The sequence below is a fragment of the Ailuropoda melanoleuca genome, chromosome 15 (genome assembly GCF_002007445.2).
Source record: "Ailuropoda melanoleuca isolate Jingjing chromosome 15, ASM200744v2, whole genome shotgun sequence".
NCBI lineage: Eukaryota > Metazoa > Chordata > Mammalia > Carnivora > Ursidae > Ailuropoda > Ailuropoda melanoleuca.
Window position 1 is genome coordinate 63,583,709 of NC_048232.1, and position 17,551 is coordinate 63,601,259.

The 17,551-nt window shown below is 32.7% G+C and overlaps 1 protein-coding gene across 2 annotated transcripts in view; it reads right to left on the minus strand.

The window, feature by feature from the left end:
• The window catches only part of EEA1 (early endosome antigen 1), a 117,773-nt gene that overhangs the window by 63,742 nt on the left and 36,480 nt on the right, over positions 1–17,551 (minus strand). For both annotated transcript variants that reach the window (XM_034643582.1, XM_002928070.4), the window contains 7 exons: positions 12,964–13,088; positions 12,334–12,388; positions 12,174–12,239; positions 10,296–10,335; positions 9,266–9,379; positions 8,449–8,570; positions 7,382–7,537 (listed from right to left, as the gene is read on the minus strand). In XM_034643582.1, the coding sequence (XP_034499473.1) occupies positions 7,382–7,537; positions 8,449–8,570; positions 9,266–9,379; positions 10,296–10,335; positions 12,174–12,239; positions 12,334–12,388; positions 12,964–13,088 (678 nt within the window). The remainder of the gene's footprint in view (positions 1–7,381; positions 7,538–8,448; positions 8,571–9,265; positions 9,380–10,295; positions 10,336–12,173; positions 12,240–12,333; positions 12,389–12,963; positions 13,089–17,551) is intronic.

The window sequence follows — 17,551 nt, forward strand, 5'->3', positions numbered from 1 at the left end:
TAAATCATCTTTTTACTATAATGTTAAGTCTTTGTCCAAAGAAGTTATATATAAACTTTTATTAGATATAGTTTCATTAAGCTGGGCCACTCCGTGATCAGGTATAATAGCTGGACTTAAATTTGCTCTGATGCATTTTAACACTTTTTAATGAAATTAAGACAATGGTTTGATCATTTAAAAAATAACAGAAAAGAAAGCAAAGATCTTAGAAACAGAAACTTCCTACACACGAGAGCTTAAACAACTAGGGAGAGAGAGACTAAGTACTGCTTTTTAAGTATGGTTTCCTGCAACTGATAATAACAAAATAACTTTGTATTTCTAATATTGCTTATTGGCTTCAGTTTTTACATTCCCAAAGTTACAATCATTTTCATTGCCTATATTCTTTATTAGTAAATAACTTCATATGAAAAAGAGATAAATTTTAAAAAATTTTTTTTCCTAATAAACACATCAGTAGTTGTCTATATCCAATATTACAAATAAGTACTTTCATTTTCAAGAGAGAAACCTTAGAAGGCTATTGATTTATTTTGACAATAATGCCAAGAGATCTTCTTTTGGAAACCCTTCTAGTATGTGTGGCACTTTTGTTTTTTAAAAGGGATTCTCATTGGTGGTATATATATCTTCATCCATTACAGTGCTTTGGTTTAAAGTTTTGGAAACCATCTTGTAAAGGAGGTTAAGTAATTAAACTGAATGATCAAACACTTGGGCTTATATTATTTTATTTTAATAATCATAAGTTAATGAAACTAGTTTTTTGACTGTTTTCCAAACTGGCTTAAAGTCAGTTAAAAGAGGTTTCAAGAATGTTTTTATGAATGGCATGTCTGAGATATCTTCCTGCCTAGAACTTTTAAGGAAAACATTCACGTAAATAAACCAATTCTAATACAATGAAAAGCAATCGGTCATATTGCTTTACAATTATAGCTTATACAGCGTGTTTCAATAACTGATATTGTATCCTTAAGAGACGAAAATGTTGGGGGATCTTTTTGTTTTTGTTTTTAAGTAGGCTCTTCACCGAGCATGGTACCCAATGTGGGGCTTGAACTCATGACCTTGAGATTAAGACCTGAGCCAAGATCAAGAGTTAGACACTTAACTGAGCCACCCAGGTGCCCCAAAGAAGGAAATCTTTAAATATTTGTTATTTTTAACTATATTCAAGTTAAAGGTTTATCGTAATAACTTCTTCCTTAAAATGATCATGTAACCTTTTCATTGATATCGGGAGTTTATTTCAAACTGCTATTTCTAACAACTCTGAATCTCAGATCATTTTCTGTTAGTAATATTATGGATGTTAACAGAAATATTAGGAACAGTTTGGCTATTTTAAAGTACTATGTATCAAAGGATTTAGCAGAGTAACACATAATAAACAGAAATAACAGTATATATTAAGATGCAAATTATGACTATATTTCATTAAAATACTATGATTCTGCATTTAAGTTTATAAAATATAGTAAGCCAAGAGTAACATCTATCTAGTATCTGTCTTCCTGATTAACTCCAAAATGTAGAAAAACAAGTAAAATGTAAAGCAAATATATCCAAAAATATTCTGTTAAAATTTTATAGTTTTTAGATACATTCATATAAATGATTTTATAATTTTAATACCTAAAGAACTAGACATTAGGTATCATTTATCCATTGTACACTAAATATGTACTTTTTTTAACTAGAATTTTTTAAAAGCTAGCATTTGAAATATTTTTACTTAAGGGTGGAAAAAGGAAAGATGTAGGAAGAATTTATACCAAAAGGTATATTTTAGTCATGGGGAAGGGGAGGAGGGGAGTGAATTACAGAAAACATTCACTTTCTCTATTGTACTTTATAAATCATCTTAATCTTTTACAACGATCATGTATTATGTTTGTATGGGGAGAAAATAAAAATTTTAAAAAGTCAAAATTTGCAAGGAAATAAATACATTCCCTGTTCAAATATGACTGTGGGTGAAATTCAAACAAAGATGGCTCTCCACATTGACTTTCCTCACTGTTTAACAGGCCAGACTCATCTGTGCCTTGAGGCTTTAATAGCTGCACTCCCTCTTCCTGGGAATGATTGCTCCCAATTCTTCACCCTGATTCTTGCTTACTTCTCACATATACCCTCCTTGAGAAGACCTTCCCTGATCATTCTATCTAAAATTGTCCTACAGTATTACCAACTCCACTACACTACTGCCCATACATATGCCCTTTTTCTTTTTTTTCCCCATCCAGTTGCCCCATCCCCCACCCCTCTCCCCTCCAGAAAACCTCAGTTTGTTTCTTATGATTAAGAGTCTCATGGTTTGTCTCCCTCTCTGATTTCATCTTGTTTTATTTTTCCCTCCCTTCTCCCATGATCCTATTTTGCTTCTTAAATTCCACATGAGTGAAATCATATGGTAATTGTCTTTCTCTGATCATTTTGCTCAGCATAATACCCTCTAGGTCCATCCACATTGTTGCAAATGTCAAGATTTCATTCTTTTTGATGGCTGAGTAGTATTCCATACATACCACATCTTCTTTACCCATTCATCTGTTGATGGACATATAGGCTCTTTCCATAGTCTGGCTATTGTGGACACTGCTGCTATAAACTTGGGGTGCGGGTGCCTCTTTGGATCACTACATTTGTATCTTTGGGGTAAATACCCAGTAGTGCAATTGCTGGGTTGTAGGGTAGCTCTATTTTCAACTTTTTGAGAAACCTTCATACTGTTTTCCAGAGTGGTTGCACCAGCCTGCATTCCCACCAACAGCGTAAGAGAGTTCCCCTTTCTTTGCATCTTCGACAACATCTGTCATTTCCTGACTTGTTAATTTTCATGCTTTATTTTTCTTTATAGCACTTAGCATTAACTGACTTTCTATCATGATTTGGTTTACTTACATCTTGTCTGGCTTCCACAAAGAAATATAAGCTTTATCAGAGCAGGCACTCTGTCTTACTCACTGTTGTATTCCCTATACCTAAAATAGTTGCTGATCCTAGACATTAAAAAATATGCACTACAGAAATGAGTGTTTCATCTCCAGGGAGTTAATAGATTTTTGTACCCAATATCAAACCCAATAAAATAGTCTGCATTCCCTTGAAGCCATGTTATTGAATTTAACATTGGATTTTTACTAAAAACCTTAAATTAAAAAATAATTAAAGAAAGATATTTTGAGCAAACATCCTGCTAGTGTTTTAGAATTATTATTGTTCTAATACTATATTACTATTAGTAAATACTCATTTAAAGATGGTTGAAAATTTGCTTAATTAAAAAAATGAGAGTATCTTTGATGTTCTGAGAATGCCTTAAAATACAAAATTGCCATACAACAATAGAAGGTGCTATGTATTACTAATATTAAAAGCCTTCTAAAAAACACATTACCTCAGGTTTAAGCATCTCCATTAGAAAGCAGAAAAAAATAATAATAAAATGATGGATGAAAGGTGAAAGACAAGACTGACAAAAGTACACAATGAATGTACAATACAAATGCCCAGACATACTAAATCTGATCTCTGATATTTGCATACTTTTAAAAGATATTTAAGTACTCTTTTTAATAACTATGTGTGAGTATCATCATTTTTATTCCATCTTTATAAATATTTTGGCTTTTAAAATGAGTTTAAAATAAGTTTATTTGGAATACAAATAAGAACTTTAAAAGATCATTTCCATTAAAGACTATACCAAATATAAGTTGATTATAGCTTTAATATTTTCAATAATGTAAATTTTTTAAATAATACTTTAATCCTTAAATCCTCAATTTCTGATCTAGAACATAACTATAAAGTATTTTCATTTTTTTAAAAGATTTTATTTATTTATTTGACAGAGATAGAGACAGCCAGTAAGAGAGGGAACACAAGCAGGGGGAGTGGGAGAGGAAGAAGCAGGCTCCTAGCGGAGGAGCCTGATGTGGGACTCGATCCCGGAACGCCGGGATCACGCCCTGAGCCCAAGGCAGACGCTCAGCAACTGCACCACCCAGGCGTCCCTATAAAGTACTTTCAAATGCTTTAGAATGAGTTATTTTTCTAAAATATCTAGACTAAAAAAAATGCCAATGAATTCATAAGGTATATATAAATGAAAGTAATGGAACACAAGAACATACTTAATAATATACATTATATTATGTCCTCAGCCTCAATTAGAAATACCAAATAAATCATTACATTTTTAGCTCCTTTAATTCCTTTTAATGTAATTTGTTTCAGATACCAATATTTAGTTGCAGTAAAGTAGTAATATATAAAATAAATTTTTTCATTAAGTGTTACAATCCACTAACAAATTTGAGAATAAATATGATTGAATTCTAATAAATTAGTAAAATACATGTCATATATTTAAAAAGTAAGCAGAAACTAAAAACAAATGGAGTTATAAACATTAAATGAGATGGAATATCTACATGTTAATTTTTTAATATGAAAATGGTATGAAACACAATTCAAAAGTATTTTAAGTTGTACTCAATATAAATATTACAACATACAGTATGGCAAAATATAAAAAGTAATAACAGTAAGTATTAGGTCAAGATTAATAGCACAGATTTACTTATAAGGCAATCACCAGACCACCCAAAATGAGATAGGGAAAGACTGCAGGCTTTAGAGAAGACCTGAGTTCTAGTCCTAGCTTCCTTACATCAGGCGCATGAACTTAAACAAGTTATTTACCTTCACCAAGCTTCAGATTACTTCCATATAAACAACATAATACTTCACTTACAGGTTAAAAGAAACAAATGAGACCATACATTTAAAGTACCTCGCACAGTATCCAAAACCTAGTGGTGCTCAAAAAGTTAAGAGTTTGTTTCCAATAATAATATTACTCTGACTCTTATGCTACCATTTCCTAAAGTTGTTCAAAATACTTCAGTATAATGCGAGGTCTCGATCATTACAAACCTATTATTAACTAAGTAGAAAGTAAATATTATCCTTGTTTTCCTAAAAATATGATGAAATATTAAGTCACTATTCAGCAAGAACAAATCTATTTTAGAATTTATTTCAGGGGTGCCTGAATGGCTCAGTTGTTACGCATCTGCCTTTGGCTCAGGGAATGATCTCAGGGTCCTGGGATCGAGCCCCATATCAGGCTCCTCCACTGGGAGCCAGCTTCTTCCTCTCCCACTCCCCCTGCCTGTGTTCCCTCTCTCGCTGGCTATCTCTCTCTCTATCAAATAAATAAATAAAAGTCTTTTAAATAAATAAATAAATAAATAAAATTTATTTCAAAACCCTTAAAAAGAAAAATTTTATGAAAATGTGAAAGAAGATGTGCAGAATGAATTTCTATGTCATCTTTCTTTTCCAGAAACATCTTTCTGAGATGGGGGAAAAAAAATCATTTTCCACCATCACCCTTGTTGACAGAAGGACAGTACAGGAAGATACTAAATCCTTTTCTCCCAAATCTTATATAACTCTAGTTATACTTTTTTTCATCTTAAATGACCTCCTCGTAACATATAAAGATAATTTAATCTATGTGAAAATGCAAATTTACAAAAATCCTCCATATTAAACAAAGTAATTATTAAATATTACTCAAATATTTCCCCACATATATTTTTCCCGAAACGCAAGTAAATATATAAATTTCTTCTCCCTGTTCAAATTCTACTTGTTTAACAAGGAAACGTATAATAACTTCATAATTCTCAGCTGGAAAAGATCAGAGAAGATTGCACTTTAAAACAGCTATATCATAAAAACGCCATTATTATGATTCAATTTTAGTCATCCTATGAAATTCGTTTGGAAATTTCAAATAACATTAAAGAAATTTTTTTAATCAAAAGAGAATATAATTTTTTAAAAATTTGAGAAATACTAGTGGGCAGGCAGATTTAATCAAAAGTAATTCTTGCTGAAGCACAGAAATAAATGACTCAATTCACCCAAATTCAAGTATTTCTGCTTTCACATTATCTGAATGGGCTTTTTTCCTCATGAAACTTCTTTGATTCAGCATCTCCTTGAATACATATTAGAACCTTTTAACTGGCTTCAGTAAGTTCATGAACTCCCTAAAATTGTTTTAAAAACTGTGGGGTTATATGTCATTGGGCTACAAAGATCGCTTTTGGGAAATTCATAAACTTTAAAGCCTGAAGTACTAAGCATCATAAAGCTTCACATGCTTATGCATGTTATACCCATAAACTTTCACCATTCCCCCACTGATAAGAATCAGGAGGAAGAAAGAGAAAGGATGACACGGTTATCTAAAATATTTATACTCCATAGCTCATTATGTTACTAATTATGAATAGAGGGGCTTTTAGATCACTAGCTTAAAAACTCCAAGAAAGAAATGCAAACTGAAATGTCACTATAACTCAACTTTTTAAACTGAAAATATGAAAAACAGTGGTCCACATCACATAACGGAGCTTAAGAACTACAAATAATAGTTAACAGAATATTAATAGATAACAAAATATCCTCTAAAATACAGTAAAAGGGGAAAAGGCTAGCATTTTTAAGCAAATATATTTATTACATATCCTAGAGTTTGTCATAAACTGACACAATTATGTATCTCAAGGATTTACAGGCCAAAGTCCAGTCATGTGATAAACAGTAGAAGGAACTGAAAATGTTTATCCTAGAAGACAAAGAACTCAATAAATATGAACACTCTTCACATATCTCATGTGGAAAAAAGGAACAATTTATTCTGTGTAATTCCTAAGAAGAACTGGAACCAGTGCATGTAAATTACAGGAAAACAAATATCAACTCAACGGAATGGCTGACTTATGAAGAAATACGCACCCCCTACACCACCTAGCAAGAGTTGGGGATCACTTTTCAGATGTTATAAAGGGGAGTTCTGGGTGAAGTGTTAAACTAATTGATTTTTAAGATTCTTTTAACAACATAATTCAATAATTGATAAGTGAGGAACAAGCCTACTAGAAAATAAGTTTTTCCTAAATATTTTTTTCTGAATAACACTGGTAATACGTTGTAAAAAATGAAATCATACTTCCTTTACCCCTACCAAACTGAGATAAACTCAATTACCACTTATTGACTAGCTTGGATCAAATTTAACTTTAAATATCATCTCCCTACAATATATATCATTTATTAAATAAAACAGTACTCTTATACAAACATTCTTCTCTAAATGTCTAGCTTCGTAAAGCAAAGTTAAATATTGTCTCTCAGATTGGACTGACTATATACAATTATCATTTAGAGCAAATGAGAGTCAAATCCTGTTTTGATAGATCACTCAGAAAAGTCTCAAATGTTAGCTTTACTCAATAGTATAAAGTTAACAACAATCACATTTAGGCATACCAAACTTATTTACCTCTGAGTTAGCATATTCTGCCTGTAACTTTTTGCACTCATCTTTGAGTTTTTCAGATTCTTTCTCCCGTTCCAAGGTCATGTTGTCCATTAGCGTTTGAACTTGCACCAGTTCTTTCTTTAGCACAGCAACATCTTCTATACCAGGTCTCTGAAGCTGTAGAGCACATTTTCACATTAGTGAAAAACTAAAAGAACACACATTTTTATATGGTTTTACTACAAAGAAATCAAAATGAAAATAATCTTTGATACCAATTATTGGACTCAAACATTGACCACTGATAGCTTTTCCCCAACAAGCCTCTCCTCTTCCCCATATGTATGTCCTATTTAATAGTATTACCACTCAAGGCGCAAAATAGCAAATTCACAAGTATCCTTAGTGCTTTATTTGCTTTCCTTTTCTTCTCAAACTACACTCAATGGTCATAACAATCACTTGATAAATGTCACATTTTGAAGCATAAATGCCTCATTTTCTATCCTAGGAAACTGATGATAAAACTAAAGGAGCAGATGTAAGCATAATTAGGGTTTGTTGCAGGTTGAATATGGTTGATTTTACTGATATATTTGAGTGCTAAATAAAGGACAGAAAGCAGTCAATGACAGATTCAAGGTTGTTACACCTTGGGAGACTGTTGAAGATGTTTAATAACAATGACAGAAACATAGTTGAGGAGGAAATATGATGACTTGATGTTACACTTGTTGAATCTGAAATGAAAGCTAGAAATGCAATCAGAAGTATCCTAAAGGTGGGTGGACTTATAAAACCAAAGTGCGGGGAAAGGTCAGGATCAGAGATACAGATATGGAAAAGAAAAAAGGCAGATAATATTAAGATAGAAACAAAAATGGTAAGGTAATAAGTTTTCCATCCTAGATTCCATTTCTATGTAAAAAATCCTATTAGTGTATGTGTAGAGGACAGAACTACAGGGAATTTTTATTTCCTCCATTTTAGGGATGCTATACTTTTAAAATTTTTTCTTCAGAGTACGTATTTCATTTTTAATGTAGAAAATTATAAAAGTACATTCCAATAAATGGTTTCTAAATTACCAGTTCGGTCTTCAGATCTTGAATTATAGTTGTTTCTTTGTTTAATTCTTCTGTCAGATGTGTCACTTTCTGTTCAGCAGCTTCTCGAAGACTCCTTTCTTCATCATATTTTGACTTTATATCTAATTAAAAAGTTATATAAATATTAGTTTTATGACATCAACTCTAGAAAAGGACAGTTTTATAAATTTCTGTATATTATACAGTTTATTAAATACCCATGTATTGTAATTATTATATCTATTCCTATATATGCATATCTACATATCATTAATTCAAATTCATATTCCTTAGATAACCATAAATACATACAATAAATTTCAACTTCTGATTACCTGAAATGACAAACTTAAAATAATCAAATGTTTTTGTCTACATAAATTCCATACAGCACAGCATTGCTACTAATTAGCATTTTAATGTATACTTAATCATATATTTTACCTAAAAGCATGTAATTTTTTAAAAAGTAATTGATAGCATAACCAAATGATAAATCTATACTATATTTTTAACTTCTTCAAAATGTTACTTGTTAATCTTTAGGCATGCCCCAAAAGAAATTTACCTTCTCTAAATTTCAAGAATTCTACAGAGGAAATCAGGCCTTTGAAAGGAGGTGAGAGGACAAACAAAATAATTTATATAGCAACTCTATTATTAAACTCCAGTAATCACCACCAGAGTCTATAACAAATGCCTTATCATACTAAAATACAATACACTAAAATACAATCAATGTATTATTTCTAGGATATATAATGGCAAAAAGGTAACAACACTGATTTACTAGCTAAAAAACTCTGATTGAATTCACCTGCAATTTCAGTGGCAAGTTGGGCTGCTTTCTGTTCAAATAAGTCTTTCATTTGCTTAATATTAAAATTTTCTGTTTGGGCTTCTTCTAATTGTTGTTCCAAAGACTGTAATTCTACAAAAAAGTATCACAGTTATTCAAATACATAATTAATGCTAATTACATTTCCTAAATTGTTATTACTTATATCCTAATTATAGTAAAGACAATCAACATGAAAAAAAAAAGATGATCAAGGTGAGTCTATCATCCAGTTACAGAGAGTATGTCAACATTTCAAGAATTAAGCATATCTAATTCATTTAAGCCACAAGTTATAATTTATAAACATAAAGAACAAATGAAAGGAATATTTAGCATCATGCCCAAATAATCCATAAATATTTGTTTCAAGATTATTTTGATTTCACATTTCTGTTATTTTCCTATAACTATCAACTAAACAAAAAGGAATATATTCTGTATCTCTAAATAAAATTTATAATAATGAGAAATGAAGTTTAAATGGTTTAAAATCAAGGTCTTATATAAAAAAAAGAATTAATTAAAATACGCAGTAAACTCCTAATACTTCACTCTCATAAAAAGACTTCAGAGGGAAAGTAAATAGAACAGCTAACCTCAAAATATAATTTTGATTATTCATTGAGCATTCCTCCAGTTAAAGTCAATTACAAAGATGCTGGTTTCAACATTTTATCCCAAGAGAAAAAGAGTACATCACTCTTTAAAATAGGTTTAACTTTTCATTAATCTGTATTCATGTAATATTCCAGAAGTATAATTATAACTACAGAATAAAATGAACTAAAAAAACACTAAGATTTTTGTTGACTGATTAAATTATGAAGTTCACAGGTAATACTCTAAACCTAAAATATGACTATTATCTTCACTGTTTTAGAGCCAGAAAGTATAACCACAATACAAATTTATGTAGCAGACATCAGAGAAAAGATAAAAAGTAAAAAAGAAGAATGAGCAAGGAGAAAAAGAAAAATGAAAAAATATCTGCTTTAGGTAAAGTTACCTGCTGATGAGTCAGCCACCAATCCATCAGGTTTAGACTCCTCAATGAAAACAAGACATAAAAAAACACATTAAAAGGAAAAGACAGTACTATTACCATTGCCAATGTGAAAGAAATCTCTAAAAGCCATATTCTATGAGGTAAGTAGCAAAATTTTGATAAAATTCTGGCCTGATCACAATCTTCTAGGTCTCTAGAGTACCACTAGGCAGACTGGCATAACAATCTAACGGCAGTCACTGGTTCTAAGAATTTTTTTATGTTAATATAAAGTTGTTATGGGTCTTACGATAGATAGCATCTCGAATTCCATAAATTCTGTAAAGATTTTTTTTTAATGTGGGTTCCACGCTGGGCTTGAACTTACGACCCTGAGATCAAGACCTGAGCTGAGATCAAGAGTTGGATGCTTAACCAACTGAGCCACCCAGATGCACCAGTAGATTTAAAAATAACATAAATTATTATAATTATAAACATAGATTCTAAAGCCAATACTTAATTCAGCAGATAAGATTCATAATCTCATAGGAGTGCCTGGGTGGCTCAATGAGTTAGTGTCGGACTCTTGGTTTTGGCTCAGCTCATGATCTCAGGGTCATGGGTGGGGCTCCTTGCTCAGCTGGGAGTCTGCTTGAGATTTTTCTCTCTGCTCAGGTCATGATCTCAGAGTCCTGAGATCGAGTTCCGCATCGGGTTCCCCGCCCAGTGAGAAGTCTGCATCTCCCTCTCCCTTCGCTGCTCCCCCTGCTTGTGCTCTCTTGCTCGCACACACGCTCCTTCTCTCAAATAAATAAAATCTTAAAAAAAAAAAAAAGGCAGAAAGACTGACTGAGAGCCACAATGTACTAATATGCAAAGGGATCCCTAATTACTTTATAAAAATATTAGAACTATTGTTGAAGGGTATCCACTTTATTCTTACAAATGAAAACTATATTTGGTAAAATTCATTATTCTATGATTCTTTATGTAATTGTAATTCAAAGCCAATATAATTTTTTTTAAGATGTTATTTATTTATTTGAGAGAGAGAGAGATCACAAGTAGGGGAAAGGCTTAGAGAGAGAAGCAGACTCCCTGCCGAGTAGGGAGCCTGATGTGGGACTTGATCCCAGAACCCTGGGATCATGACCAAGCCCAAAGCAGACACTTAACCGACTGAGCCACCCAGGCGCCCCAAAAGGCAATACAATTTTAATATAAAAATCATAATTGGTTAAGACATTTATTTAGAAAATACACTAAACTATATATCAACAGAATCTCACTCCAAAGTAACCACTTTTGATACCAATGATTTTGGGTTTTTTCTATGTATTATTTTTATATAAAGCTGTGTGTGTGTGTGTGTGTGTATGTAAACACACAAATAAATATTTTTATTTTGTTTTTTGAAACTTAACGTTGGTTTAAGAAAAAAAACCCTAAAATTGTTAACAACCATTCCCCCACATTTTCAAACAATCTGCATCAATGTAAACAAAAAAGTTAACAGTTCTTTCCCTACTAGCAGACAATTTAGTGATTCCCAATTTGTCACAACACAAATGCTCTGAAGAGTTTCACTACTGTCTGAACCTATATTTTTTAACAATTTAGGTATTTTGTCAGAAAAATAGAATAACGCAGCCTCGTATAAAAAAACAATCCACAGGTAACTGATTCTTAATGGAGCATCTTTAAGAAATCACATCTTAGCTTTCCAATTATATGTTTGCATTCATTAGAATTACAGAAGATATACACTGTAGGCTATTAAACACAGATAAACAAATTAGAAGAAGTTATTTCAGGCCACCTACTTACAAAAAGCTTATTTTCAACAATGAAAATAAACAACTAATAAACAGACTTCAAGTATTTAAAAGCATTTACTTGCTGCTGCAGCCCTTGAAATTTTTCTAATTCTTTCTTTAATTCTTCTGAGTACCATTTTTCTTCCTAAGGGGAAAAAAATTTTTTTATTTAGTAAATTTCCAAAGATTTATTATCTGAAACACTGAAAATAAACAAATTTAATCATTTTTATTGTTACCTTAAGTGAAGCCTGAAGATCTTGGACCTCTTGTCTAAGTAGTGTTATATCATCTCTAAACACATTGGGAAAAAGGAATTAATAGTCCTCTAACAACCTGGTCTCTTAATAAATCATGGCTAGTGACTGTACATTAATATTCTAGTTTCCTCAATTTAAAAAAAAAACTGCTTTAGAATTTTATGTATAGAATTTTATGTATAACCCTTAGAAAAATAATTTTATTCCAAAAGCTCATTGTTTATAAATGGAAAAACACCTTATCATAGAAATGATATAATCATCAAGTGCCTGAGCCAGAAACAAAATATCTCCCATTAATTTACCAATAATAAGGATCAATAGCTTCCTACTGTAGTTAGCATAAAATCTAAACCCATTAACAAGAACTATACCATCTGTACAGTATAGTCCCTGCCTTAACATTCTCCTTCTCATTCACTCAGCTCAGGCAACGCCGGCTTCTCTCTCTTCCTTGAGTCCTGTCAAACCTTCTCACATTCTATTCTCCTTACCTAAGAGTCAGTCTGACAAAGAACAGTGAGCACACTACTTGAGGCCCTAACACAGCAAAGAAATAATATCACATGCGTTCATAACAGCATAGACTTCAAAGCGATTATACTGTACCGCTTCAGAGCAAGAGCCTCTCCTCCATGACTTGAGTCATTACCAGCATCATGAACTACCTCATAGTGTTTGAAAAGTTCGTCAGCAGATCCAAGGGATTTCATACACTGGGGACATATGAAACCCTACAGAAAGAGGCAGAAAAAGGTTACAAAACTGTGTTTAATACTGTAAGACAGCAATGTGTATAGTATGAAATACAGTCAAATGTTACACCAATGGCGCCATTAGTAGACTGTAATTTATGACATTAAGCCCAAATTCTGCTATTGTGTAAAGGTACATCACTGTCTATTCTGGTTGAAGTTTACAAAATATAAAGAAAGCCCTTACAACCATCTTTTAGGTTGAATAAACTGATGGCTAGAGCACAGAATTCTTTTTTTTTTAATAATAATTTTTATTTTGTTATGTTAGTCACCATACAGTATATCCTTAGTTTTTGACATAATGTTCCACGATTCATTATGTGCATATAACACCCAGTGCACCATGCAATATGTGCCCTCCTTAATACCCATCACTGGCCTATCCCAATCCCCCACCCCCCTCCCCTCTGAAGCCCTCAGGTTGTTTCCCAGAGTAGGAAATTATGCTAAGTGAAATAAGTAGAGCACAGAATTCTAATTTGAGAAGTTAGTTCTGATCTAGAAGGTTAGTTGGGAAGATCTACCAACATATCCTCTCTCTCTCTTTCTAGACATCCCCCTTAGTAAAATAGTATCTGCTACAATGTACTTCATAGGAGTAATAACAAAAAAATTAAAAACATAAAGTATTATGATCACTGAGGAAAAAAGGTAATATGATAAATAACTTGTAATTAATTACCACAGAATATCTACAATGATTGAGAATATTGTAGTCAGTAAATTCCTTGCTAACCTAAGATTAACACGGTAAAAGCCTAAAGTTAATAGTCCTATAAGATATTAAACACTTATAAATAATCTCAGAATTATATGGCTACGGCATATAAGGACCTGCATGAATATTCCCTCAATGACCTAATCATTCTGATGCCTGGCCACCTCTTACTTTGTACAACTCTACTGACATTTTCAACTACTCTGACTTAACTATGTTCCCTGAACACACCATAGTACCCCACATTTCTGGGCCTTTGCATATACTGTTTTTTCCTTCCAGCACTATCCTTAGTAGCTTGTCAAGTTTCTACATTCACTATAATACACAACACACTGAAGCTTTTCACCCATGTTTCCCTAATGGCTACTTTAGTATTTTAGAACATACTCTATATTTTCTACATTGATTATTTATCTAATAAAATATGAATAAAATAAAATAAAATAACAACCGGCCAGCTCAGTCATTAGAGCATGTGACTCTTGACCTCAGGGTCATGAGTTCAAGCCCCACATTGGGTATGGAGCCTACTTTAAAAATAAATAAATAAATAATAAAAACATGAATGAACCTGACAGGGCAGAAGCTTAAAAAAAAAAACAGAAACAGAAGAGGGGTGCCTGGGTGGCTCAGTCGGTTAAGCATCTACCTTCAACTGAGGTCAAGATCCCAGAATCCTGGGATTAACTCCCATGTCAGGCTCCCTGTTCAGAGAGGAGTCTGCTTCTCGTTCTCCCTCTGCCCCTGCACCCTGCTCATTCTCTCTCCCTCCCTCTCTAATAAATAAAAAGACTAAAAAAAAAAACAAAAACCAAAAACCAAAAAACAGAAGACCTTTAACAGCTTGCAAATTATAAAACTTCCCAAGGGATAGCCTGAGCAAAGTAATAAATACTCTGAACAAGTAAAAACTAAAAAATAAATTAAAATCTCTCCTTCGCTGGGTGCTACACAAACAGCGTATCATCACTTCTCATTTATGTACACTGTGTGGCAGAATTAAGGCTCGTTGAGTACTGGGGATACTGATATGTAGACAAACATTACCAGACAATGGTACAATACAAGCAGATACAAAGAACTATAGGAACACAGGAAAAGAGGAATCCAACAGCCTGTGGCAGGAGTTAATGCTTTACAAAAAATACAGAGATACTCATATATATTATTTGTATGTGTATATACACTAGACATTGGACACTGGAATTATGTACTAAAGAATGAGTAGGAATTACTTGTCAGAAATAAAAGAAAGGCATCCTAACAAAGGTGTAGAAAGAGGTCTGAAACACAGTCATGCTGCATTTGGGGAAGAGAGGTGTGTCCTGATCACAGAGCCAGAATGAAGGGCAGGGGCACAACAGGTAAACGAATGTAATGATTTCCTATGACACTCCCTAATTAAGCAAAGACAGTAGTACTAGCAATGTACCTTTGGACATCTGAATGATGCCATTAGGCTGCAGAGATATTTGATGCTCAGCACTGTCTTTTAAATGAATGAATGTTCCCAGCCTATGTGCTAATCTAGCTGATGTTATCCTCTTTCTTCAAAGCCATCTATTATCTACCATCATGTTTCATAATGGCTCCGCATTCTGCCTAATTTGGCATTCTTGTAACTTCTACCCAGTAACTGTTGTAATTAACATGTCTTTAGTGCAACAGTACATCAGCCCCTATACTATTTAGCCTGTCATTTCTCTTTTTCATCTCAGCTTCTACTAGTAACTAGAAGGCAAATTGTAGAATGTTCCTCAGACAATCCACATACCAATTACACTATTTAATCTTTACAGCTTTGGCTTTTTGACTACTGTCTCTACTTCTAGATTTTGGCTCTAGATACCTAAGGATTCAAAAAACCTAATGATCACATTAAGGTATGCCATACCTTCTTAAAGCTTCTAAATATTACCAGGTTAATACTCCAGAAAGAACTGATTCATCCCTAAAGAGAAATTTTTGAAATTCAGTAATTTACATTTAATTATAGAAATACTCCACCTAAGTGAATTCTCCATATGATTCACCTAAGTAAATTTCCCATGCTTACATAACACTTTAATTTTGGGAGATTTTTGATAAAAATAAATCTTTCTAAAATACATATAATTTCTCATCTTCTTAAATAGATGATATTAAACTATTGTTTGATGTCTCAGAGGCATAAGTATTCATCACTGAATGGGTGACTTCTACTCTATTAATTTTAGCCTCTTTAATTTCTGTACCCACATTTTATAGTTTTTTCCTACACTCTGTTTTGACTTACCACAATCATTTCTTAAAATTATTCACATGCTATATCTAATAATGCTAGCCTGATATAGAAGGGAAGGATAAAGAAAGAAGTTTATTAAAACCACATCACTCATTTAAAATGACAGTAATATAAGCTCAGAGTGAATATCTGAGGGATGTCTCATGAATAGAGTATATTATCTTTAGTTCATAGACCTTGTAATACTAATCCTGGATATTAGGAGATTGCTTCTCTATTTTTTCTCAACCACCTTCAAGGGAACTGAAGTTAACTAGATCAATAACTTCCATAAAAATGTTGTCAGTAAACAAAAAAAAACCCACAAAAAAGCAGCCAGCTACACTTATTTCCCTTAATCGTTCCAAATTTCTCACCAACTTACAAACACACACACATAAACACAGACACACACAGTGTACTTGAGATTAAAAACAGTAAGTCCCTTACTCCTAGATTTCAGTTATCTCTAATCCTTTCTCAGATACACTGCAGCTAAGAACTTACCTTGATACTTATGGTATCCCTGTTATACCAAGTGTTCTTTCAATTAAAAAGAAAGTTCTTATTTAAGTGACAAGTAGGTGATATTGGGACTTTTCATTTTGGTTAACCCATAAAGAAGAAAAGTTGACACAGATGTTCTGAAAGGAAGACAACTGGTAAAATGCTAAGGAGAGCTCTAGGAATCTTTTACACCTCTGTCTTCGCTCACACCAGTTAGCTAGTTTAACTGGTGTCCTCCTACAATACACCCATTTTCCTCATCACCCTAGAAAATGTCTGGTTTAACTGTTTCCCAGTGAAGTTTTTCTGGGGTTTCCCTCAACTTGAATCACCACTGCACTCTTTTTGCAAATAATATTTATCACAGAAATTTCCTGGGATAAAGATCATATCTTATTTACCCTTTTATCTTCTTAACTTACCAAAATACATGGTGCATAAGAAGTACTTATTAATATGCTAAATAAGTGAATGTTTGATGAAATACTTTTCTTATATATAGAATTGCCAGACTGAAAAAACAAACTTTTTTTTTTTTTCTGGGTACAAAAAGTTTCCTTCTTTTGTAAGATTTGCAAAAGAATGGGGGGGAAGCCATGTTTCTTTTTGTTTTTAGAACACTGCAGTAATTTTCAAAGGAAACATATATCGAGATCATCTAAGAAACTTTTTCCAGCCCGCAAATGGGCAATAGTTCCCCACACTGGCTTCCACCCTCAGCCTGAGATACACAACAGTCCAACACACTACAGAGAAACATTTGGGTGATCCACTATTAATGATGAGTATGTGCCATTCTGTCACCTTCCTCAAGTCCAGGGTGTCAAAACAAAGACTGAAACAATGGTACATCCGGGTTCTAATGCCCTATATATTCTCAAATAAAGACAGTAACAAGTAATATGCAAAGTCCTCTTTCCATATAAGAGTAAAGCATTTTAACCTACA